Genomic DNA, 25,910 nt, shown 5'->3' on the forward strand with positions numbered 1-25,910 from the left:
CATCAGATTTGGAGCCATCAGTATATATAAATGTTGATTCCCTATGTTCTGCAACATGTTCCATAAAAGAGACCTGGCTTTCAGGCCAATCATATTCTTTTCAACACCAAATAAAATATTTATAAAAAGATATCTCTGGTAATTTCCATGGAGGGGTTAATGATATCTTAAATGGAATCATCTTCTAACAATATCAAGACTGTGTACCAATTGTTTCACCCATAAACCATAAGGTTGAGGAGATTTTGGGTGCAACTCAAAGTATGTTGAGTGCCTTACAAAATTTGCAGGCTGATAGGCTACAGAATTAGGAAGTCTTTGCAACCTAAACAAATCTGATACCTTAGATGTATGGGACAAAACTTATAAAAGATAATTTATCCAGAAAACAACTGCATATCCTTTGTCTTTCTACTATAATATCCCTCAAACACAACAATCCGTCAACACACTGATTCAATCTAAAAGCAGCAGCAAAATATTAAAACAGACAAATTATGAGGCAGCAAAGAAGACCGTCTGTACTGCTCTTCAGCCAAAATCAAAGCGAGTGCTCAGTTGCCTGTCTGGTGGGTGGAGCTTACCCTTCATCTGCCAGCAACTCTACCTACTCATTAACAGTTTTAAGATGTTTTCAGCTTTGCAGAAACCATGTTCCTATCAAACGATGATGATTTGTATTTGTGTAGGAACAAATATCCATAATTTCAATTTTGTTTTTGCATTGTTCTTGCAACATGCCTGGACACTGGGGCCATGCAACGCCAAAGCGCAACTAGGGAAAAATCCAGCAGATGCACTAGGACAAAGTTAAGAGAGGTTGGCCGGCAAAATGGAAGAAAAAAAAAAAAAAAAAAAAAAAAGAGAGAGAGAGAGAGAGAGAGAGAGAGAGCTGAAACAGCAGTAAATCAAAAGGTTAAAAAGTAAGTGGAGCTAGGGGTCAAAGGGATGTTGGAAAAACTCTTAACAAAGCTACAAAATGAATTAATACAATTACCCTCATTCTGATGAAATACTTACCATGTTCAATTGTATACACAGCCTTATTTTGCTGTTCGGCAGTGCCAGACTCTTCCGCCTTCTCTTCAATTTCAGATTTGACCATCTGCTCGAAGGCCGAATCAATTTTACGACCAAGCAAGTACTCTTCTCGACTGACATGACCCCCAGGGCCCTGCAATAATGCAAAATATACCATAAATACAAAAGAGAAGTCCATATAAAGTTGTACGTGGTACACAAAGTCAGTAAGAAATTAATACAAGGGCAACAAATATCACAAACTTTTTATATTTCTCGTAACTTTACAAACCTGAGACCTTTAATGGGAGTAAGACTTTAATGAAGCTGAAACTCTGGTTAAGATTTATAACGAGGTTTTGGTAGTTGCTGGTAGGTGGCAAGGAAGTCCCAACTCCTTGTCAGCACGGTGAGTAGCCACCTTAACTTTTACCTAGGACTTATGGAGTGGTTGAGGTGGGAAGTGTGACTTAAAAACTTGGGTATGTATGGTTGGGAAAAAATATAAATTACTTTAAAAATATGCGATTTGAAAGAACACGATTACAAACCAATGTCCTTCAATAAGATACTTATCCTTAGGAGGGTATACTCCCAAATGTCCTTTTGTTACCCAAATCTTGTCTTCAAGAACTGCTCCCCAGACAGGTTTTTATCGAGAGCTGGGATAGATCAGATATGCCTGACTGCATATGCACAAATCTAAGATGGCCCTTTTGTGTCCTCACCTGCTGGGAAAGGACGTCTGATTGTCTTACAAAGCCAGAAAGAAACAGTGTTTTATTTTAGTTTCTTTCTCTTACTACTTCCATTAAAAGGAATGAGAAAAAGAAGGTCAAGTCATGTCATCCTAGTTCCCGCTAGTCACTACTTGAAGGGAACAGATGAAGGAAGGACTTGAAGTTGTGAAATACTGGGTCCTAGCACCTGAGCACGAACTCCTGAACCGAGGTAATACAGATCCTCTATTGTTTAGAATGACTTGTGACACAGGCAAAGTTATGCCGTTACCTGATTGCTTTGTCTGGACTAGGCTTGAGGAGAACAGTCTCAAAGGTCAAGGCCTTTTCTGCCGTTCACCCCGCAGGTTTGAGCAGGAATTGCTTGAGAGGCCTGGGAACTCTCGAAACATTTGCTGTGGCTTGAGCTCTCTAGGAGGTCCTTATAGTCTTGTTGATTCTCATAAAGAGACTAGATTTAAGACCTAGATGAAACTTGGTCGAGGGCTGAGCGGTATCCTTCACTGCAAAGATTGAGGAGCTTTCCAGATGAAGGAAAAACTAGCTGATCCAGATAGCATTTGGCTGTAAGGCTGCTTGTGAGCGATCGAGGTCATGGAGTAACAGGAAAATGTGCGGAAAGGAGGAAATGTCTAGAATCCCTAGGGATGTTGGAAGGATCTTTAAACGTTGTCGACGGACTGGGACTAAGGAGCAGTGGTAAAATTCTCAGAAAAGAAAGATGCCTTTTTTGCGATGCAATGATGTTTGAATCTTAATTTATTCATACACCAAGTAAATGTCGACTGTAGTGTTTTTGCTCGAACAGCCCTCCTGCCTGGAAGACCTTGCAAATAGTAGCTCTATCAGGTTGACTTCCAATGGGTCCACCTAATTATCAAAGGTCTGTGGAACAGGCCTTACCAAGTATCATAACAATCTTACTAACAAAGTAGTCTCATTGTATGCTTTACCAGTAAGGCAAAAAACATGTGCCTTTCTTTCATGAATCATTACCCAGAATTGGATAGATTATCAAGAGGTCTTTCTATCCCTTTCCAGATTTGTCTGTAGACGGCAGATTTCCTAGAGGAGAAGAGTTCCCACACTGGAAATTGTCATGCCTTTACTAGGGTGGAATGTTCCATATTTCTGCTACAATAAACCAGAATGAAGGGAGAATGGTGGTTGCTGACTAGTAACACTTCAGTATAGCGATTGCTGGGGAGCCTTTTGCGAGGAACTAGCCTCTCTGACAGCAAAAGCAGTGTCCTTGCCAACACACCAATCAGGGCACAAACCTTCGTAATCACAGATTGAGTTTCTGATCATCTAGTTCCTGAACGTGTGGTTCTTGATCACACAGTTCCATATCGCGTGGTTCTCAATAGTATGGTTTCCGATCTCGCGATTCCCAATTGTGACAACTGCTTGATCCAATGGGAAGTTACCATTATGGAGAACAAACATAACGAATCCTGTCTTGAGGAGAGAGAATGCAATCGGAATGTTCCTGTGAAGACGAAACACGAAGGGAAGACCACAAGGAAATATCGGCACCTGTGAAGGAAAGATCTTGTAGTCTGTACAAGCTATGAGAACAATCATAGATACCTCTTTCACTGATACTGCGGACTGGAAAAGCTAGAACAAAGCAGCAGTAAGAAGCTATGTAATCTGGAGATGGCCAAATAATATGTTATTTTTATTAGTAAAATAAATTTTTGAATATACTTACCCGATAATCATGTAGCTGTCAACTCCGTTGCCCGACAGAAATCTAAGGAGGGATACGCCAGCTATCACAATACTAGAAGGGGGTGTACTAACCAGCGCCACCTGTGGCCAGGTACTCAAGTACTTCTTGTTGACACCTCCTCAATTATTCCTCGGTCCCACTGGTTCTCTATGGGGAGGAAGGGAGGGTCAATTAAATCATGATTATCGGGTAAGTATATTCAAAAATTTATTTTACTAATAAAAATAACATTTTTCAATATTAAACTTACCCGATAATCATGTAGCTGATTCGCACCCAGGGGGGTGGGTGAAAACCAGTGTACAAGATTAAAGGATAGCCAAGTATCCCCAAATTTCATATAACAGTTATCTCCAATAACAAATGAAATAATAAGTACCTGGTAAGGAAGTCGAATTGAACCGTTACTCTGCCTCTTTTTTAAGTTCGTCTTCCTTACTGAGCGCAGCGTTCCTCTTGGAGGCTGAATCAACCCAAGGTGCTAAAGTATATAGGGTTGCAACCCCTACTAAAGGACCTCTACACAACCTTTAACCTAGGCGCTTCTCAAGAATGAATTGACCACCCGCCAAATCAAAAGGATGCGGAAGGCTTCTTAGCCTACCGTAACAACCATAAAAACAACAATAAAAGAATTCAAGAGAAAAGTTAAAAAGGTTATGGGATTAAGGGAATGTAGTGGCTGAGCCCTCACCTACTACTGCACTCGCTGCTACGAATGGTCCCAGGGTGTAGCAGTTCTCGTAAAGAGACTGGACATCTTTCAGATAAAATGATGCAAACACTGACTTGCTCCTCCAATAGGTTGCATCCATCACACTCTGCAGAGAACGGTTTTTATTAAAGGCCATCGAAGTAGCTACGGCTCTTACTTCGTGGGTCCTTACCTTCAGCAATGCAAGGTCTTCCTCCTTTAAGTGAGAATGTGCTTCTCTGATCAGAAGCCTTATATAATACGAAAGCCCATTCTTGGACATGGGTCTCGAGGGTTTCCTGATGGCACACCATAAGGCTTCTGACTGTCCTCGGAGAGGTTTAGACCTCTTGAGATAATATTTGAGAGCTCTGACAGGGCAAAGAACTCTCTCAAGTTCGTTACCTACCATGTTGGAAAGGCTAGGTATCTCGAACGATCTAGGCCAAGGACGTGAAGGAAGTTCGTTCTTTGCTAGGAATCCAAGCTGGAAAGAACATGTAGCAGACTCGGTCGTGAAACCAATGTTCTTGCTGAAGGCATGAACCTCACTGACTCTCTTAGCTGTTGCCAGGCAAACGAGAAAAAGGGTCTTGAGGGTAAGGTCCTTGAATGAAGCTGACTGGAGAGGTTCGAACCTAGATGTCATAAGGAACCTTAAGACTACGTCTAGATTCCAGCCTGGAGTGGAAAGACGACGATCTTTAGACGTCTCAAAAGACTTAAGAATGTCTTGAAGGTCCTTGTTGGAAGACAGGTCCAAACCTCTATGGCGGAGAACTGAGGCCAACATACTCCTATATCCCTTAATCGTAGGAGCTGAAAGGGATCTCTCATTCCTAAGATGAAGCAGGAAGTCAGCTATTTGGGTCACAGAGGTATTGGTAGAGGATATCGAATTGGCTCTACACCAGCTTCGGAAGACCTCCCACTTAGACTGGTAGACCCTACGAGTGGAAACCCTTCTTGCTCTGGCAATAGCCCTGGCTGCCTCCTTCGAAAAGCCTCGAGCTCTAGCGAATCTTTCGACAGTCTAAAGGCAGTCAGTTGAAGAGCGTGGAGGTTTGGATGTAACCTGTCTACGTGAGGTTGACGTAGAAGGTCCACTCTTAGAGGTAGAGTCCTGGGGAAGTCTACTAGCCATTGTAGTACCTCTGTGAACCATTCTCTTGCAGGCCAAAGGGGAGCAACCAGCGTCAGCCGTGTCCCTTCGTGCGAGACGAATTTCTGCAGAACCTTGTTGATTATCTTGAACGGAGGGAATGCGTACAGGTCGAGATGGGACCAGTTCAGTAGAAAGGCATCCACATGAACTGCTGCAGGGTCTGGAACAGGAGAACAAAACAGAGGAAGTCTCTTGGTCATGGAGGTGGCAAACAGATCTATGGTAGGTTGACCCCACAAGGTCCAAAGTCTGTTGCACACACTCTTGTGGAGGGTCCATTCCGTGGGAATGACCTGATTCCTTCTGCTCAGACGATCTGCTGACACGTTCATATTGCCCTGGATGAACCTCGTGACTAGAGAGAGGTTTAGACTTCTTGACCAAATGAGGAGGTCCCTTGCGATCTCGTAAAGGCTCCTCGAATGGGTCCCTCCTTGCTTGGAGATGTAAGCCAAGGCTGTGGTGTTGTCCGAGTTCACCTCCACCACTTTGCCTAGCAGGAGGGACTTGAAGTTCAACAGGGCTAGATGAACTGCCAGCAGTTCCTTGCAGTTGATGTGGAGAGATCGTTGTTCCTCGTTCCACATTCCGGAGCATTCCTTTCCGTCCAAGGTTGCACCCCAGCCCGAGTCCGATGCATCTGAGAAGAGATGAAGATTGGGGGTCTGAATGGCCAAGGATAGACCCTCTTTGAGAAGGAGGTTGTGCTTCCACCACAGGAGAGTGGTCTTCATCTCTTGGTTGATAGGGATAGAAGTTGCTTCTAGAGTCGAACTCTTGTCCCAATGAGCTGCTAGGTGGAATTGAAGAGGGCGGAGGTGGAGTCTGCCCAGCTCGACAAACAGGGGTAGGGACGAGAGAGTCCATGTGAGACTCATCCACTGTCTCACTGAGCAACTGCTCCTCTTCAGCATGCTCATGATGCACTCTAGGGATTGGCTTATCCTGGGGGCCGATGGAAAAGCCCGAAAACTATGACTCTGAATCTCCATTCCCAGATACACGATGGATTGTGAGGGAATGAGTTGAGATTTTTCCAAATTGACTAATAGACCCAGGTCTCTGATAAGGTCTAAAGTCCAATGAAGATTCTCCAGACAACGACGACTCGAGGAGGCTCTCAACAGCCAGTCGTCTAGGTAGAGGGAGGCTCTGATGTTTGACAAGTGAAGGAATTTGGCTACATTCCTCATCAGAAGGGTAAAGACCATAGGAGCTGTGCTTAGGCCAAAACACAGGGCTTGGAATTGGTAGACGACCTTTCCGAAAACGAATCTTAGGAAAGGTTGGGAGTCTGGATGAATCGGAACGTGAAAATAAGCATCTTTCAAGTACAATGAGACCATCCAGTCCTCCTGTCTGACCGCTGCTAAGACCGACTTGGTCGTCTCCATCGTGAACGTCAGCTTGGTGACATACTCGTTGAGAGCGCTGACGTCCAGCACAGGTCTCCAACCTCCTGTCTTCTTGGCCACAAGAAAGAGACGGTTGTAGAAGCCCGGGGATTGATGGTCCCGGACTATAACCACAGCCTTCTTCTGCACAAGAAGCGACACCTCCTGGTGCAAAGCTAGTCTCTTGTCCTCCTCTTTGTAGTTGGGAGAGAGGTTGATGGGCGAAGTGGTCAGAGGTGGTTGAAGGTAGAATGGAATCCTGTAACCGAACCTCAGCCAACTGACAGACTGTGCGTCTGCACCTCTCATCTCCCAAGCTCGCCAGAAGGTCTTGAGTCTGGCTCCTACTGTCGTCTGGAGAAGCGGAGAGTCAGTGTTTTCCTTTGGATGGCTTGGATCCTTTCCTGGACTTGCCTCTGTAAGAGTCTGGACGGGAGCTTCCTCGGCTGGGGGCTCTACCACGAAAGGGCGGTATGAATCTAGTCGCAGGGGTATCAGCCACTGGGGAGCGGTAAGTCTTAGGGACTGAGGTGGAAGCCTTAGACTTACGAGCCGAAGAAGCTACAAGATCGTGCGTGTCCTTCTGTATCAAGGCAGCAGACAAATCTTTAATGAGCTCTTCGGGAAAAATAAACTTCGAAAGAGGAGCAAACAGAAGTTGTGACCGTTGGCAAGGGGTAATGCTGGCGGAAAGGAAAGAACACAGCTGTTCTCTTTTCTTCAACACCCCTGATACAAACAAGGACGCTAGCTCGCCCGATCCATCTCTGATGGCCTTATCCATACAGGACATTAACAGCATGGCAGAATCTTTGTCCGTATGAGAGGTTTTCTTGCTGAGGGCCCCCAGGCACCAGTCGAGAAAATTAAACATTTCAAAAGCTCTAAACACCCCTTTAAGCAAGTGATCCAGGTCTGAGAAGGTCCAACACACTTTTGAGCGTCTCATAGCAGATCTTCGAGGCGAGTCTACCAGACTTGAGAAGTCAGCCTGGGCAGAGGCAGGTACTCCCAAGCCTGGAGCTTCCCCTGTGGCATACCAAACGCTCGCTTTCGAAGTGAGCTTCGTTGGAGGGAACATGAAGGAAGTCTTGCCAAGAAGTTGCTTAGACTGCAGCCACTCCCCTAAGATCCTAAAAGCCCTCTTGGAGGATCTAGCTAGGACAAGCTTGGTATAGGAAGACTGAGCTTGTTGCACTCCCAGCGAAAACTCAGATGGTGGAGAGCGGGGAATAGCTGAGACAAAATGGTCTGGATAAACCTCCCTGAGAAGAGCCAAGACCTTGCGAAAATCAAGAGACTGTGGAGAGAGCTTGGATTCGTCCACGTCCGAAGAGGGATCAAGGTGTGCCTCCTCATCATCCGAAACCTCAACCCCAGAATGAGGCGACGGGATCGGATACGAATGCTGAACCGCAGAGTCAGAACGAGCAGGAACAACAACAGAGGTGGAAGGAGGAGGTGCAGCAAGTTCCTGTTCCTGTTCCTGTGGTATGAGTGGAGCGTGAAGAGACCGAGGCTGTGCAGAACAAGGTAAAGTTCCCGCAAGCAGAGATGTCTGAGGAGCAGGATCAGGGTGCACGGGTAGAGCTCGGTGCAGCAGCTGAGGAGACTGACTCACAGGTGGAAGAGGTTGTTGTACCTCCACCGAGAGTTGCACCGCCGGTGGAGCAGCCAGGGGAGGAGGAGGAAGAGTGGAGTAATCCTCCTGATCCCAAACCGAAGGTTGCCTTAAAGAAGGCTGATGCTGAACAACACTGGGAACAGTGAACACAGAAAGTGGTTCAACATCGTACGCCTGGCAGATGGAGCTGCGACTGGGTGCAGCGAGTGCAGGCGGGTGCAGCACAGGCTGAACGGGTGCAGGAGGTTGGTGCACCACCGGTGCAGGCGGGTGCAGCACAGGCTGAACGGGTGCAGGAGGTTGGTGCACCACCGGTGCAGGCGGGTGCAGCACAGGCTGAACGGGTGCAGGAGGTTGGTGCACCACAGGTGCAGGAGGTGCAACACTCTCAGCACGACACTCACGCATCAGGTCCGAAAGCTGAGCTTGCATGGACTGAAGCATAGACCACTTGGGATCAGCAGAGACAGTAGCAGACTGAGGTAAAGCCATAACAGAGGTTGCACCACCGGTGCAGCTCTGTTGTACCTTACTCCTCTTGGGCGGAGTACAGTCGCTAGATGACTGAGGCGAGTCAGAGCTGAGCCAACGACTGCAACCTGGCTGAGCACTCGAGGGCTGGACTCAGCGTTTAAGCGGTCTAGAGACCTGAGACCAACGTTTCTTCCCCGAGAGAAGATCAGCGGACGAGCGGAAGACGGGCTCAATCGTCTGCAAGTGGGAGTGACGGTCTGTGGAAGACACGCCCGCAACCACTGAGGATAATTCTGTGCGCCTAACAAGGCCTGCCGAACCCTTATGCCCTTCGACATTGCTTCTCCCCTGGGCTTGGGAGCTTGCAAGAGGTCCCGGACTGGGAGAACGACTGGCTCGCACAGAAAAATCCCCACGCACCACACTGGCACTAACACTAGTACAAGGCACTGCACCGACACTAGCACTCGTCACAGCACTGGCACTAACTTCACCCACTGCACTCTTGGCCTTCAACTCTTTCACTTCGGCCATCAGAGACTTATGGTCACTTACCACTGACTCTACCTTATCGCCTAAAGCCTGAATAGCGCGTAAAACCACTGACATATCAGGCGGAGGGCACACAGTAGGATCGGGGGTAGCCACTACAGGGGTAGGATCAGGTTGGGGATCATGAGATGAGGAAAATAAAGAAGAGTGAGAAGAACTCCTCCTAGCTCTAATTCTCTCTAACTTAGAAGAATACTTTAAAAGTCGGACAAAATCCAATTCCGAAAGTCCGGCGCATTCCTCACATCGATTTTCTAACTGACAGGGTCTGTCCCTACAGTCAGAACAAGCGGTGTGAGGATCTACCGAGACCTTCGGAATACGTCTATTGCAAGACCTACATCGTCTATGGGAGGGGGCTTGCGAAATGTCAGACATTTTGTTTTCAAGAGAAGTCAAAGGGAGATCCAAAAAACAAGCAAAAATTCGTTAACCGTTAAACTGAATTAAATAAAAGCTATCTAGCTAATATCAGAAGGTTTCTAGTAATGCGACAGCCGTAAATCAAAGAGAATACATCACCAAATAAGCGAGAATAAACTCGAAGACCATAAGCGTATCCCAGAACGTCTAGCCGGAGGCACGACAGAGGAATAATTGAGGAGGTGTCAACAAGAAGTACTTGAGTACCTGGCCACAGGTGGCGCTGGTTAGTACACCCCCTTCTAGTATTGTGATAGCTGGCGTATCCCTCCTTAGATTTCTGTCGGGCAACGGAGTTGACAGCTACATGATTATCGGGTAAGTTTAATATTGAAAAACATAGAATACTACAGTAGTGACTGGTCACACTGGGACTGCACAAGTGGTGACAGGACACATACATATCAGTGCCCAGTGGTGATATAGAAGGCCTGAATTGTGATCATGTGCATTGTAATCGTGCCCATGGTAATCATGTTGTTGGATCGGTAGCACTGGACGAGACTGTCTGTTAACGTCGATACAGTATGCTCCCACTGCTAGGTAATCGCACATTCCACCCAGCTCCTTCTGCTGGGTTGCCATCTCTGGAATCCATCGAATAGGGAAGGGGACTAGGCCAATGCCTATCATCCTGCAGAAGGGTGCATGGGGTCAGCTTTGTATGAGATCAAGCAGTGATAACAGGTGTGAGAATACCTGTCCCACATGCAAAAATGTATTTTCTTGGAGATGTTTCTGATACAAAACCCCTAGTTTAGCATAAGAGGTATGGGAACATACTGAGATTGTACTCCCAAGTGGAAACATTCTTGATACTTTTGGCGATTCTCTCAACTCTCTTCAAAGCACTGAAGTGTCTTGGGAATATCCTGAGTTAGAAAAGGGTCACGGGTGGCTGTCAACATCCTGACTAGTACCTTGAACAGAAAAGTATTCACAATACAAAGCTCTCCCCTTCCTTACAAGCGAGAGCCTACTATTGTCATCTTCCAAGTGGATATGTTGTCACAGAAGTGCCAGGGGAATGTCCCAGTTAGCAATCTGCTAACACAATTATCTAAAAGAAAAAGATTAAAACAGCTAGTTGAGAAAGCTGGAGTGACTATGCTACCCAGTGGCTGAAAATAAAGTGAGGGTTCAGTGGCCTGTCGGGTGAATGAGGTTCCCCTCCAACCAGCAGTAAACTTCCGACAACTCATTTAAGTTTTAACAGCTGTATTCATCATTGATAAAACACATTCCTATTAAAGAAAAATGGTTTAAATCTGTGTAGGAACAAACAATTTTACAGAATTGTTAAAAGTGGATTTATTGTTCTATTAAACTTTGATGTTTCTGTACATTTCCCAGTACCTGTACTAAGTTTTACGTGGAAAAATACATCCGTAATATTTATCCTAACCATAACGGAAATTATATGAAAATGTATACAGCCTCTACAAATTTCTTTGTCTCTTATCTGGTTAAGTTATTAAAAAAACTAATGATTGTGGGAAATGTCAAATTTCTAATAATTCCATTTTATGAAACCATGAAAGTTGTATAGAAGTTCCAACAACAAGACCTGAAACATGAATGACAAGTTTGAACAATTCTTAGTATCCAAATACCAACTGTTTCATAATCAATGGAAATATCATGAAAAAAAATTAAAGTACAGTACATGAAATTTTTACAGGAAATGGATGTCTTTGAAAATTGCATGGTCTTATTTAGGAAGAGAAATGCATCATAATGATTTTGAAACCAGTAACACAAGATTGTGAAATACTGAAGAAAAAAATGACTATAATTCTATTGCCCTTGATAAAAATTGATTTATTCTAAAATCTTAATCTTTACTATATTGTAAAGGTATGAAGGAAAACACTTTGTTACAATGGATAAAAAGGAGCAGAATTTGAAAAGTTGTCCCTCTCCTAACACTACTACCAACCATTTTCTGGTCAAATATCAATTTGCTATAAGATGATAAGTATTATGTATAACCTAGAAGAATTCATGAAAGTCATTACTGAAAATGGAAATCATTCTACAACATACAGCAAGATTTACTAATTGAATACAAACGGAAGACTACAAGACTTAATTCAAAGCAAGGGAGATAATTACCTTGTACATCCAGTCCAGTTTTGCATCACCTTTCTTCTCTATAGCTCCAGAATCCTCGGCAGTTTTTAGCAACATTTCTCTCTCCCTTTCCTCTTTGATTTCTCTCTGTAGTTCTGCCACTTTCCTGTCTTCTTCTGCCTTCTGTTGTTCGGCCTTCCACACTCTCTCCTGATTTTTCAGAGTGTGAGGGTGCCATGATTTCTTTAGATTCTGTTGAAAAATGCAACTATTTAATAAATAAAAAAATAAAAAATTATATCTACATAAACCTATATAAAATCACAAATATTATTTGGAATACTGGGATTTTTTCCTGGCTTAGCTAAGGGTATAACTATTGTATGTTTCCATGCCTTTCAAAATAGATGTTTGGTCCAAGGATGATTATAAAATGACAAATTCGAAGATAATTTGTATTTTTCCTAACCATACAAACCTTAGCTATTTACAAAGGGTATTACTTTTAGCGTAGCTGAAATGGCGAGCCATTAGAATTTAACGAGGGTGTATTACCCCCGCGCTAGTTAGCAGGGGGTAGGGGAGTGGTAGCTAGCTACCCCTCCTCCCCCTCACACACAGGTGAATACTCATTTTCACTTAGAGGTAGGACTTGTCTTGGGGGACAGAGCTGGCGGGCAAATATGTGTAAATAGCTAAGGTTTGTATGGTTAGGAAAAATACAAATTATCTTCAAATTTGTCATTTGTTCCGTAACCGAAATACAAACCACGCTATTTACAAAGGGTGACTTATCCCATAGGAAGGGTGGAAAGTCCCCAGCCATACTGGCTTTGGCTTTACCTGGGGACTCAGAATCCGAGTGAGTCGCACTCGAGAAAAGGAGTCCCTGCACCTCACAAGTTCCTTGCTCCGCAAGGAACCATGTGGCCTACGTAAGCTTGTGTGTGAAGGAAGAAGTGTGACCCGTCCTAGGCAGTTGACCTGGAGTTCCAGAAGGAACTCTGGGTTAGGACGTTCCCAATACCACCTCGTCAGGGTATGGGGGACGCGACAGTATTGACTCAATACTCGGAACACAAGGAAGCATGGTTTACCTGCTGAGGTTCGAGGTCAGCTATGCAGAGACCAGGATGCTGCTTCCCCGTAGAGGGGATGATGAAGAAAGAAGTAAGGGCCAGACATACTTCTTTCGTTCATGCAGACTAAAACCTGATAACAATGCCCTCAACCTTCTGCTACCTGTCCAAAAAGGAGCCTGAGGTTAGACCAGCTGTTGTGTAGCCACCACAGAGCGATAGAAAACGTATCGAGACTCCTGTGGGTCACGCCCTGCAGGAAGCGGGCTGCGAAGGTCATTAGACGCTTCCAGACTCCAGCTTGTAGCACCTGCGTCACAGAGTAGTATTACTCGAAGGCGAGGGACGTTGCGATGTATCCAACATCGTGCTGTAGGGCGACGTGACGGGGGAGGGTCTGAAGACAGGTCGAGATGAATGTCCTTGAGTCCGGGCTGAAGAGGTATACTGGTGACTCTCCCCCCATGTCCTCCTTGTGCTCCCAAATCGGCTGCAACTGAGGACAAACTGCAGCTGTTCCCAGCGCTAACCTCTCGATTCCTTACTGGCAAGAAAGAGAAGGTCTTGGGACATCAGACACAGAATGGAGACTCGAAATCTTGAATGAATCGGACCGAAGGGCCGGGACCCTCAGATTCTGAGTCTGGCCAACAACTCAGGAGCGAGCCTGAATGTTGCCTTCCCCTCTTCCTTAGAAAGGGGGGGAGTAGTAAGAGACCAAGAAGATTGCTTACACACTGGCCGTGGCCAGAGTGAGCAGAAGACCCAAGGCGGAATACAATCCGAGGCCTGTCGTAAAAGGGTCTTGAGAAGATCTCTTAAAGGACTAAAAGTCCGAGCCATGCTCCAAGTTGGAGGTCTTCCTCCGACTAGGGCAGGGACGATCGTAGCTTCGCATGAGCGAGGATAGATCCAGCGGGCAGGAAAAAGTTATTCCTTTAAGCCTGAAGGTCAGGGAAAGGCTGAGCGACAGGCTTCATTGCCGAGAGCGGAAAGGAGTTTCCTCCCGCCGAAAGGCAATAAGACCGTTATTGCTGGAGAAGAGGCCTCAAGGGAAGAGGTATATCTCCCACGGCACCAACCACCTTAGACTCTTCACTTTGCCTGGGAGACCCCTGTGGATGACTATCGCAGATGACGCGACCTCCGTACCACGACTGTAGCGGGTTGTCTCTTCTAGAGGAGGAAGCGTAGTGTCTCCAGGCATGAAGCCGAAGCGACGCCCCGGTTCGGGAGAGATGTCGCAGTGTGGTTGCTTGAGTAGTCTGCGCCGTGGGAGAAGCTCTCCCGGGAGTTCCGTCAGGGGAAGCAGAGGGTCCAGAAACCGTTCTGCGCATAGTCCCAGTGGAGCTCTCCCATTGAAAGGTTGACAGACAACCTGGTCTTGTTGAGACCCATTGTCCACAGACAAAAAGGAGGGAAGACGCAGGCGTCGAAGTTGTCCCACCATCACCGGAATGCATCTTGCCAGAGTCTCGGGGTCTGAGACTGGGGGGAAGAATAGCGGAAGCTTGAGGTTCCAAGCTGTCGCGATCAGGTCCCCCAGACCAGAACTTGCTGGTTACCCAAGGTCAAAGACCCCCAGGTACACTCTCTCTAGGAGGCTCTGCTCGGATAGTCTGAGAGAAACATTCCCCTGCCTGGAATGAGAGAGCCGATGGTGGTATTGAGAGAATCTCAATCATCCCGGTATCTCTACTGCAAGATGTGAAGGTGTGAAAATGCGTCCCCTGCTGGTTAGAATGAAGTCGACGCGCAACGGGGCGACTCGGCAGGAGCTGTAGGATCTGAAGAGGGGCCAGACTAAGGCCCCTAAGCCTGCCTGAATGATGGAGAGGTATCCTTCAGGTCTTGACCATAGGCCTGGACCGGAACATGCCCCCCCCCCCCCCCTTCCTTTGAAGAGTCCGAGAACCGCATCAAGAATGTGGGGAAAGGACGAGAATATCCACTACCATCAAGAGGCTCCATAGGTCAACACCCATTGCAGGTCTAATAGTTCCGCTGGTCCCATAGGGCCAGGGAGTCCGGTTAAACATTGCCTGAAGCCACCGGAACTTGGATCGCCCCACATGGAACTTATCCTGAGGCGACCGTTCGGACTATAGACGGGTCAATGAGGAAAGAAGAACTAGGAAACGTTCCAAGGTAGGGCTGAAAGCTCTGCTTGACTGAGAACAGGTACTGCGACTCATCTCAGACTTGCCACAGTCAACCGAAAGGAAGGCTCGGAGGATGTGGTAACAGAATCTGGCGTCCCCAGGTGGTCACCCATCCAAGTACCGACGTTGCTTAACCTTGCTGGACGGACGAGAAGCGGGGTTTCCAATGTGGTAAGGCGGTTGACTCAATATCATGGCCAGATACTCCAGATGTTGAGGCAGAAGAAGAGAAGGCTCCAAGCAAAATACCATGAGCCCACACTCGTGGTAAGCATCCGGAAGCTTGTCCCGGCGCTGAAGAAGGTCGAAACCCGAGCCTACCGGAGTTGACCAGCCCTCCAAACAGCAGAGGAGGCGGAAGCCTGCACCTAAGCGGCCAAGAGGAAGGCAGGGAGAGTTCTCTGGGGAAACAAACCTGCTATGCCACGGCGGGATAGCCACACTGCATCATAACCAGGAATACTTGCAGTCTAGGCTGAATTCGACGAGCACCCTGGAAGATGGATGGAATGGTAACTGAAAGTACCCGTCCTTCCGATCCAGGGTTTAAGGAGTCCTGTCGCCTCGTTACCAGTCTGACCGATTCTGCTGGTCTACGCTGGCCGAAGTTTGTTCGACAAACTTGATCAGGGCTGAGAGGTCGACTATGGACATCCCCTCTCAGATCCTTCCTTACAAGAAAGGATCGACTGAGGGGGCCGGGGGTGAAGCCGTCGATGATCCTAAGGAAGACCTTCGCCTAAGGTATGGATCATTCTGCCCAACCGGGCAACTCTGCTGACGCTATGGCATAGAGGTTCAGAGACACTGAATTCGCTGACAGAGACGGCAGGCGTGATATCCTTGGCTACTCACAGAGATTGTGCGGGAATGGGCATCGGGAAGCTGTCATTCGGATGAGTAACCTTAAGCATCCTCCCAGCGAAAAACCTGCAATCCTAGAGTTCGTGAACTCCTTTTAGGACTATGCCCCCCCGGGGGAGTCTCCCGTGCCATCTGTCCCTGACAGGAGGAAACTGCAATTGGACACCTTGTCCCAGTTGTCGTAGCCGATAACTTAGGCCGACGTGGTTGAAAGAAAAGGGCGCTGGAGCCCTGCAGAGTCTGGAAGAAAGCGCCTTGGAGGAGTGAAACCGGAAGTCGATTTACTCCGCACAGCAGCTGTCTAAGTCTCTGTCCTTGGGCACAAACAAACTCTTCTCAAGGATGGAAGGGTGTCTGAGGTCGTCGACCTCCACAGATGAGACACCCGAAGGATCCCTCAGTCAGCGCGTCCAGATGGTACAACATCGAGCTTGTCCGCAAGTTAGATACTTAACGACGAAAGGCCAAGGTGCCTGAGCTCGAGAGGAGGAAAGTACCCTTGATCTTCCTGTAGCTTCCTTGAACCAAACCTCGGGCCGTAACCGAGGAGGGAAAGAACCTGGTAAGCTCCCAGAGGAAGAGGTAAGCAGTCACCCCTTGTCCGATGGAGAAATCTCGAACGGAAAGCCCCCCCGCCAAAAATCCTTCCAGGGAATGACGGGGAAGGGCTAACCCAGGTTCAGGAATAGAGGAGTGTTGCTCAGATCTCCCTTAAGTTTCTCCTATTCTTGCAAGTGCCATGCTCTGTGTTTACGGGGTGAGGCAGTGTTCTGGAAATACGCTCCAGAAGAACTCGCCAGGCTGGTCATGCTGCGAAAACCCCATTGGGAATCGTGGTCGCAATTGCCCTGGAGCTCGCGCGACGGGAATTCCTGGTGGTCGGCTAGCGATAACCCATAGACGAGCAATGGATACTGCAAGAAATAAGCCGACATTTGTGCGAAGAAACACTGTAGGTTCGCGCGACGGAACACCATCCGTCCGCGCGATGGAAAAACCGTTGGTTCGCGCGTGGGCGAACATTGGAGAGCATGAGCGTAGACGTGCAGGCACGTGGGCGTGTGGGCGCGCAGGCGAGTGGTCGCGCGGTTGCACGGGCGAGCGGTCGTGAGGGTGGGCAGGTGGATGAGACCGAGTCCGAGGCGGCGAACGCAAGCGTTAGCGCGATGGCGAGGAAACGCGCTGCCGCGTGGGCAAGGAGGACCGCTGGCGATATGAATCAACAAGCGATCGGTGGTGAGCTGGTGAGCGCTAACGCGCAGGTTGGCGATGGCGCGTTGTGTTATGCCGACGCGATGGTCGAGCAGTATGCGCAGGTGAGCGATCGTGCGTTGGCGAGCAGTATGCGAAGGTGAGCGATCGCGAGCAGTGATCAGCATGCGCCGGGTCGTGCGATGGCGATCAGTATGTGCAGGGTCGCGCGATGGCGATCAGCATGCCAGGGTCGCGCGATGGCGATCAGCATGCACAGGTCGGCGGTCGCGCGATGGCGAACAGCATCTGCAGGTGGGCGAACGCGCGATGGCGAACAGCATGCGCAGTTGAGGGTCGCGCGATGGCGATCAGCATGCGCAGGTGTGCGGTCGCGCGATGGCGATCAGCATGCGCAGGTGTGCGGTCGCGCGATGGCGATCAGCATGCGCAGGTGTGCGGTCGCGCGATGGCGATCAGCATGCGCAGGTGTGCGGTCGCGCGATGGCGATCAGCATGCGCAGGTGTGCGGTCGCGCGATGGCGATCAGCATGCGCAGGTGTGCGGTCGCGCGATGGCGATCAGCATCCGCAGTTGAGGGTCGCGCGATGGCGATCAGCATCCGCAGTTGAGGGTCGCGCGATGGCGATCAGCATCCGCAGTTGAGGGTCGCGCGATGGCGATCAGCATCCGCAGTTGAGGGTCGCGCGATGGCGATCAGCATCCGCAGTTGAGGGTCGCGCGATGGAGATCAGCATGCGCAGGTGAGCTAGTAGCTGGCGAACCATGTTCCTTCAGAAGTGTTGGAGAACGTTGGCGTGCCGGCTGTAACACACGTGGGCGATCCGGAGATCGCTGGCGAGCTGATGATCGCTGGCGAGCTGATGATCGCTGACGAGCTGATGATCGCTGACGAGCAGAAGGTACGCGTGGAAGCCTGCGCAAAGAAGAAGAGTCCTTGATCCCGTCCTGAACCGAAGTTCTAGATCGCAAGGGCGAACGTGGGCGCACAGGGCGCGTAACAGGAACCAACAGGAACCGCAGGGATGATCATCTTGAAAGCGCTGACGAACAGGAGAGCGCTGATGAGCAGAAGAGCGCCTGTGTGCTCACACTGAGCAGGAGAAGGAGAGAACACAGCAGAAGGGCGCGCAGGGAAACCCTGACACGCAAGGGAAGAACCCCCGTGGGGGCAACCCTTTGCCCCGAAGGGATCGTTGTCCGCCGGGAGACTGATGTCCGTCGGAAGACCGCTGTCCGTCGGGAAGACCGTTGTCCGTCGGGAAGACCGTTGCCCGTCGGAAGACGAGATCAGACTGCTGTCCATCTGCACCAAGGCGGAAGATCGAGAAAAAGGAGTTGTAGGCTGCAAACGGAGATCCAAAAAGGCGCCTCAAGCACCCTTATAGGGAGATGAGAGGCCCTTACAACGAGGCGGACGGTGGGCCTTACGGCGAGGGAGGCCAACAGCAACAGCAACAGGAGAAACCTCCGAAGAGGAGTCTCTATGAGTGTACTCTCTCGCGAACGAAAGAGAAACACTTCGTGGAAGAGACTGGTCAGCCAGTGACCTAAAAGGAGCAATCCTCCGAAGAGGAGCTCCTGCAGTTGCCCAGCCCCTTGAGTGAAACTGCAGGTGCGACCGCTCAGCACCAAGAGCATAGTCGCACGAAAAAAAAAAAAGGCAAGAGAAGAACCCCCCAAAAGGGGAAAAACTCAAGCCTGGACAGGAAAAACTTCCCTCGGAAGGAAAGTTACCCGCCCAAGGATGCAAGCCTCCTGAGAGTTCTAAAATGAACTGGATAGCTGTCCGTCGTCACGGGAGTACTACCAGTAGAAGGAGACACGCCCCTGACGAACATACAAGGGGGGAGGCAGCAACAGCCGAATCCCCAGGACTCAACCAGACAGCTCACACCGTTGCTATATTACAGAAACGAACTAGATCGGTAACTGTAAAAAAATAAAACAAATAATATTAGTACACATTCATTCTCCCGGGAAGGCTCCGAAGAGGAATCCCGAGGGAAAGGAACAAGAATTACACAACAGGCACATGCCCTCACAACCACTTACACTCGCGGAAGGAGAGCTGTAACCAAAACAGAATTATAACAATTATAATTATGTAACTATGTAATTATGAAATTTAAAAATGAATGAACACTAAAGAAAGAACGAAAACCCCGAAAGGAATCGTTCTAAAAGCTGAAAAACAAAAAACAACTACAATTAGATTCATAACTAATTGAGACAAACGTACAGCGTAGCAACCCCCTACACGGAAAGGAAGCTAGGCTACAAGGCCGTAGTAACACGTAGTAAAAGGGTGAACGACCTCAAGAGAGAGAGAGAGAGAAAGACATAAGTCAAACTCGATCGCCACCCATAAAATTACGCCGTGGTGGCCTAACTGCCGAGGCCTCCACGTAGATATCGTACACTACACACACAAATCTGAAAAGGAAACTTACTCATTTCTATACTCAAATATATATACAAACATGAAAACATGTTTACATATATATTGAGTAAATGAAAAGTAAGCGATTAAGTAAAGACAAAACAAACAATGGCTGCCAAGCGAGGACCAATACAGAGACGTCTGTCACAGTCCGAGCCAAAAGTGAAAGTGGGTATTCACCTGTGTGTGAGGGGGAGGAGGGGTAGCTAGCTACCACTCCCCTACCCCCCCGCTAACTAGCGCGGGGGTAATACACCCTCGTTAAATTCTAATGGCTCGCCATTTCAGCTACGCTAAAAGTAATACCCTTTGTAAATAGCGTGGTTTGTATTTCGGTTACAGAACAAACTATAATAGATAGACCTTTGCCAAAGGAACTAGATTTCTTATCATATCAAAATTTATATCATCTTTAGCCTACCAGGTGCCATTGAACTACAAAACAATAATGAAAATTCTATCTCCTCTTCACTAAATCTTTTATTATAGTAGATATCTTCCACATTTCAAAAGAAATGATTCTTCTCTTCTTTGGATTAAAATTGGGTATTCAAATTGTTTAAAATATTGTACCCAGTAGTATTTGTGATTGTCTATGTATCAAGAACTAGCGAGTCATTACACATTAATGCATGTCTTGAAGGTCTCCTATAGGAACACTTAATTTTTCTAAATTTCTGCCACACCTTTACGATATACTAGACATATAATCATTATCATTATTACTAGCTAAGCTACAACCGTACTTGAAAAAGAGGGATGCTATAAGCCAAAGGAAAATCGTCCAGTGGGGAAAGGAAATAAACTAATGATCAGTAACAACATTAAAATAGATCTGTCATATATAAACTATGAAGACACATTATGTCAACCTGCTCAATATAAAAACATTCGCTGCAAGTTTGAAACTCAGAAGTTCCAACGATTCAACTGATTAGAAGATCATTCCACAACCTTGTCACAGCTGGAATGAAACTTGCCATGACATTATCCTGCCCTCCATTGCTTCTTTTCTAAATTAGCAGATATCTTATTAACATGACAAATTCGTAGATAATTTGTATTTTTCCTAATTATATAAACCTTAGCTATTTAATAGGGGTATTACTTTCGGCGTAGCAGAAATGACGAGCCATTAATTTTTAACGAGAGTTAACTACCCACACCGCAAGTTAGCGGGGGGTAGGGAGGGTAGCTTGCTACCGCTCCCCCTCAGAGACCTGTGATTGAGCTCACTTTGCTTGGAGGTAGGACTTCAAGGGGGATAGGGCTGGGGGGCAAGTTTGGTTAAATAGCTAAGGTTTGTATAGTTAAGAAAAATACAAATTATCTACGAATTTGTCATTTGTTCTGTAACTGGAATACAAACCACGCTATTTAATAGGGGGGACTCACCCATTGGGAAGGGTGGACGTCCCACCCAAACTGGCTTTTTGGCTTTACCCGGGGGATCCTTATCTGAATGTGTTAACACTCAAGAAATAAGGAGCCCCTGCACCTCGCTTAAACCTTGCTACGCAAGGTTTGCGGCCTACGCAAGCTGTGTGTGAAGGTATGTAGAAGTATGACTCGTCCTAGAAAGTTGTTCCGAAGTTCTTTAGATGGAAAACTGTGCACTAGGACTTTCCCAATACCACCTCGTCAGGGTATGGGGACGCAACACTATTAATCTTAATACTAGGTACACAAGGGAGCACTGTTTACCTGCAATGGTTTGAGGTCAGCTATGCAGAGAACCCAGGATGCTGCTTTCCCCAAGAGAGGGGATGATGAAGAAAAGAATAAGGCCAGTCAAACCTTTTCATTCATGCAGACTAAAACCGGGTAACAATGCCCTCGACCTTCTGCTACTTGTCCAATAAGGAGCTTGAGGTTTTAAACCAGCTGTTGTGCAGCCATCACAGGACCGATAGAAAACATATCGAGTCTCCTGTGGGTCACGTCTTGCAGGTAGTGGGATGTGAACGTGTTTTGACGTTTCCACACCCCAGCTTGAAGAACCTGCGTCACTGAATAATTTCTTTTGAAAGCCAGGGACAGAGCTATGCCCCTGACATCATAAACTCTGGGGCGACGTGATGGAGGAGGGTCTGGATTCAGTGCAAGGTCAATGACCCTGCAAATCCATGCTGAGATAGTGTTCTTGGTGACCCTCCTCTTAGTCTTTCCTGTGCTGACGAATAGTGCTGGCACACGAGAACGGGCTGTGGCTGTACTCTTGAGGTACAGCCTCAAACTCCTTACTGGGCATAGTAAGAGATGGTCTGGGTCATCTGTTACAGTACGGAGACTAGAAATCCAGAAGGAATAGAATAGAGGATCCGCTACTCCTGGATTATGAGTCTTAGCAATAAACTCAGACGAAGCTGAACGTTACCTCTCCCCATCCCCTTGAATGGGCGATGTCGTATGAGAGACCATGAAGTTTCCTGCCTCGCTTAGCCGAGGCCAAAGCTAGCGGGAATACTGTCTTCCAAGTCAGGTGGCGATCTGTTGCCTGGCGTAATGGTTCATAGGGAGGTCTCTTAAGAGACCCGAGAACTCGAACCACGTTCTATGGGGGAGGTCTTACTTCTGACTGGGGGCAGGTAAGTTCATAACTCGGTATGAATAGAGAAAGTTCTAGCGATGAAGAAATTTCCATTCCTTTCAGTCTGAAGGCGAGGCTTAAGGCTGAGCGATAGCCTTTCACTGCTGAGACTGATAGGCGCATTTCTTCACGCAAATACACGAGGAACTCCGCTATTGCTGGAATAGTGGCATCGAGTGGAGAGATACCCCTTCCATGACACCAACCACAGAAGACTTTCCACTTAGCCTGGTAGACTGCTGATGATGATTTTCGCAGATGTCCAGACATCCTAATCGTAACTTGTTGCGAAAATCCTCTCTCAGAGAGGAGATGCTGGATAGTCTTCAGGCATGAGGTCGTAGCGAAGCTACGGCTTTGTGGAAGATGTTGGCGTGGGGTTGTTTGAGTAGATTGTGTGGAGAGTTCTCTTGGAGACTTCGTTAGGAGTTGCAGAAGGTCCGGGAACCATTCTGCGTGATGCCTTAGTGGAGCTATGAGGGTCATTGAAAAATTGACCGATGTTCTGGTCTTGTTGAGTACCCTCCTCATCAGACAGAACGGGGGAAAGGCGTAAACGTCGATGTTGTTCCACCGTTGTTGGAAAGCATATTGCCAGACAGCCTTGGGGTCTGGGACTGGGGAACAGTACCGGAGGGAGGCTGAAGTTCAGGGCTGTTACGAAGAGGTCCACAGTCGGAGAACCCCACAAAGTCAGGACTTTGTTGGCTACTAGATGATCCAAAGACCACTCGGTACTCACTATCCGAGATGCTCTGCTCAGGTTGTCGGCGAGCACATTCCTTTTGCCTGGAATAAAGCATGCCGATAGAGGTATCGAGTGGATTTCGGCTAATCTTAGTATCTCTACTGCTAGACGGGATAGTTGCTGCGAAAAAGTACCTCCTTGTTTGTTGATGTAGGCCACGTCTGTGGTGTTGTCACTCATCACCACCACAGAGTGACTTGCCAGGAACTGTCGGAACTGTTGAAGGGCCAGAAAGACAGTCTTCATCTCTAGGAGATTTATGTGGAGATACTTTTCTGACTCTGACCCGAGGCCTGAGGTCGTGTGGTGCAGCACGTGGGGCCCCCACCCTTTTTTTTGAAGCGTCTGAAAACAGCATCAAATCCAGGGGGAGGACGAGAAGATCCACTCCCTTTCGTAGATTCTCGTCTGTCACCCACCACTCGAGGTCTGTCAGTCCCGCAGGTCCCATGGGGATCTGGATGTCCGGGGAGTTGTGTGCTTGATTCCACCGGGACTTGAGTCGCCACTGGAGGGATCTCATCCTGAGGCGACCATTGGGAACTAGACGGGTCAGCGATGAAAGGTGACCAAGGAGACGTAGCCACGATTGGGCTGGAAGTTCTTCTCGCCTGAGAAAAGGTCTTGCGACCTTTCTCAGCCTTGCTATTCTGTTGTCTGATGGGAAGGCTTTGTGGAGAATGGTGTCTACAATCATGCCTTTGTATACCAGTCTTTGAGTGGGAAGCAGAGAGGACTTCTCGAGATTTACCATGATCCCCAGATCCTGACAAAGTCTCAGAAGTTTGTTTCGGTGTTGAAGAAGGATTGACACCGAATCTGCTAGGATTAGCCAGTCGTCCAGATAATGGAGGAGACCGATGCTAATCCTGTGTGCCCAAGATGACACTAGGGTGAACACTCTGGTGAAGACTTGTGGTGCTGTGGAAAGATTGAAGCACAGCACCTTGAACTGGTTTATTCTGTTGTCTAGGATGAATCTTAAGTACTTCCTTGAAGACGGATGGACTGGGATCTGGAAGTACGCATCCTTTAGGTCCAGTGTGCACATGAAGTCTTGCGGTCTTACTGCTAGTCTGACCGCGTCTGCTGCCTCCATGCTGAAGAGAGTTTGTTTGACAAACTTGTTCAGAGCCGAGAGGTCGATGACTTGTCTCCAGCCTCCAGACGCCTTCTTTACAAGAAAGAGTTGACTGAAGAAGCCTGTGGATCCGTCGAGGACCTCTTGGAGAGCGCCCTAACTTCTGCCCAAAGGGTTTGCCCCCTTGCCGATCCCATGGCAAGAGAGTTCAATGATACTGGATTCATCACCAGGGGAGGTAGAGATGTTATGAACGGGACGCGATATCCTAGACTGATCACGGAGATTGTCCAGGAATCGGCCCCGAATTGCTTCCACCTGTTTGTGCAACTCTGTAGGGATCCGCCACTGGTGGAAATGCAGGGGACTGCCTATCCTAGCGTTTGCAGCCTCGGCTGCTCCCTCTAGGATTTTAACCTCCCCTCAGATTCCGTTGTCTTCGCTGCAGATGTCGTCGTTGTGGTCTTGGTTGGACAGGACTGCTGTGGTGCTGGAGGTTTATAGGGCTTATATGCTAAAGCCCTATGGAGGAGGGAGTCTTGATGAGACTTCCTCCAACTCTCAGCAGCATGTTCCACGTCATTAGGCTCGAACAGAAAAGACCCCTCTCTGGAGGAATGTCTGAGCCTATTGATCTCGGCGCTATGGACCTTCTGGTGGAATCTCTCAGCTATTGCATTCCGACGTTTCAGGATGGTATTTGCCCACAAGTTCGAGACTTGGTGGGCCAGAAACTCGATCATGCAAGTACCTGAGAGAAGGAAGGTTTCCATAGCTTTCCTGGTACGTTCCTTGCAAAAATCCTCAGATCGTATCAGGATACCCAAGGTCCCCAACCAGATATCAAGCCACGAAGTAGCTTGCATAGCACACTTCGTGACCTTCTCCTGGTTGAGGATCTCGGCTGCCGAGAACGAGACCTGCCGGTTGGAGTCTCTCTCAAGAGGGACTCCCCTGGTTAGCTCTTCCAGCGAGTGGTGAAGAGAAAGAGCTGAACTAGGCTCCTCCAGGATCTTGAAGTACCTCTGCTGTACGTGAGGTGGTGGGAGGAGCTTGTTCGTAGTACCAGAACGGTTGGAGGAGAACATCTCGGAGAGCTGCTGGGCAATCTTGTCCCTGGTACTCTTTACCCCTTGAGACCAGGGCAGGGCTGCACTGGTCTTGAGGGTTTTTGAGTACCAAAGACACGGTCTAGGACCGTGTCTTTGCCCTCTCAAGGGAGGATCTCTGGGTCGGAAAACCCATTGAGAACCCTCATTAGAGTCAGAACCTGCCAGAATGCATGTTCTCACTCCTGCTGGTCTCCTCCTGTTGTAGGACTTGCAGCGAAGTCTCCTTCTATACCCAAAGGCTCTTCTTGGGGAGAGTCACGTTCATTCCCTGAGTGGCTGGCTGGCTCCATCCTAGCCCTAGTGGAGGACTTTGGCAATGTTTTGGAGTCTATAGATTCCTTCCGGGGAAGGATGTAAGAATCCAACATCGATGGGTGTGGCATGTCCTTTCTGTTCTCGGACTGTGAGTAACTCTTGGCGGGAGGAGAGATTTCCTCCATTGGTGCAATGGAGGAAAGTCTCTCTCCGCATGGTTCCCTAGGTGACGGGAGATCTTCGTCCGAAAGGGATGGAGAGTTAGTCCGAGAAATAGGAGGAACGTGCCTCGATGGTCTGAGTGGAGTTAGTTTCGCCCTCGGAGAAGTGACTGCGTCCATAACTCCTCTTTTCCTCTTCAAAGGGGTAGAGGAAGCCATGGCTCCATGTCCTAGATCAGACAGGACAAGCTTGAAAGCCTGGGTTACGGCTCTGATCAAGGCATTGAACCAGGGCTGCTGGCTGAC

The 25,910-nt window shown here is 48.0% G+C and overlaps 2 protein-coding genes across 2 annotated transcripts in view; one reads left to right on the forward strand and one right to left on the reverse strand.

Annotated features, from left to right (window-relative positions):
• Positions 1-25,910, forward strand: part of LOC137658792 (pre-mRNA-splicing factor CWC25 homolog) — a 585,361-nt gene that overhangs the window by 466,101 nt on the left and 93,350 nt on the right. The window lies entirely within an intron of this gene.
• LOC137658790 (pre-mRNA-splicing factor CWC25 homolog) overlaps positions 1-25,910 on the reverse strand; it is a 55,160-nt gene that overhangs the window by 24,154 nt on the left and 5,096 nt on the right. Inside the window, exons 2-3 of the mRNA XM_068393823.1 lie at positions 11,940-12,149; positions 1,021-1,174 (exon numbers count right to left, since the gene is read on the reverse strand). Of these exons, the coding sequence (XP_068249924.1) occupies positions 1,021-1,174; positions 11,940-12,149 (364 nt within the window). The remainder of the gene's footprint in view (positions 1-1,020; positions 1,175-11,939; positions 12,150-25,910) is intronic.

The sequence above is a fragment of the Palaemon carinicauda genome, chromosome 19 (genome assembly GCF_036898095.1).
Source record: "Palaemon carinicauda isolate YSFRI2023 chromosome 19, ASM3689809v2, whole genome shotgun sequence".
NCBI classification, from domain to species: Eukaryota; Metazoa; Arthropoda; class Malacostraca; order Decapoda; family Palaemonidae; genus Palaemon; species Palaemon carinicauda.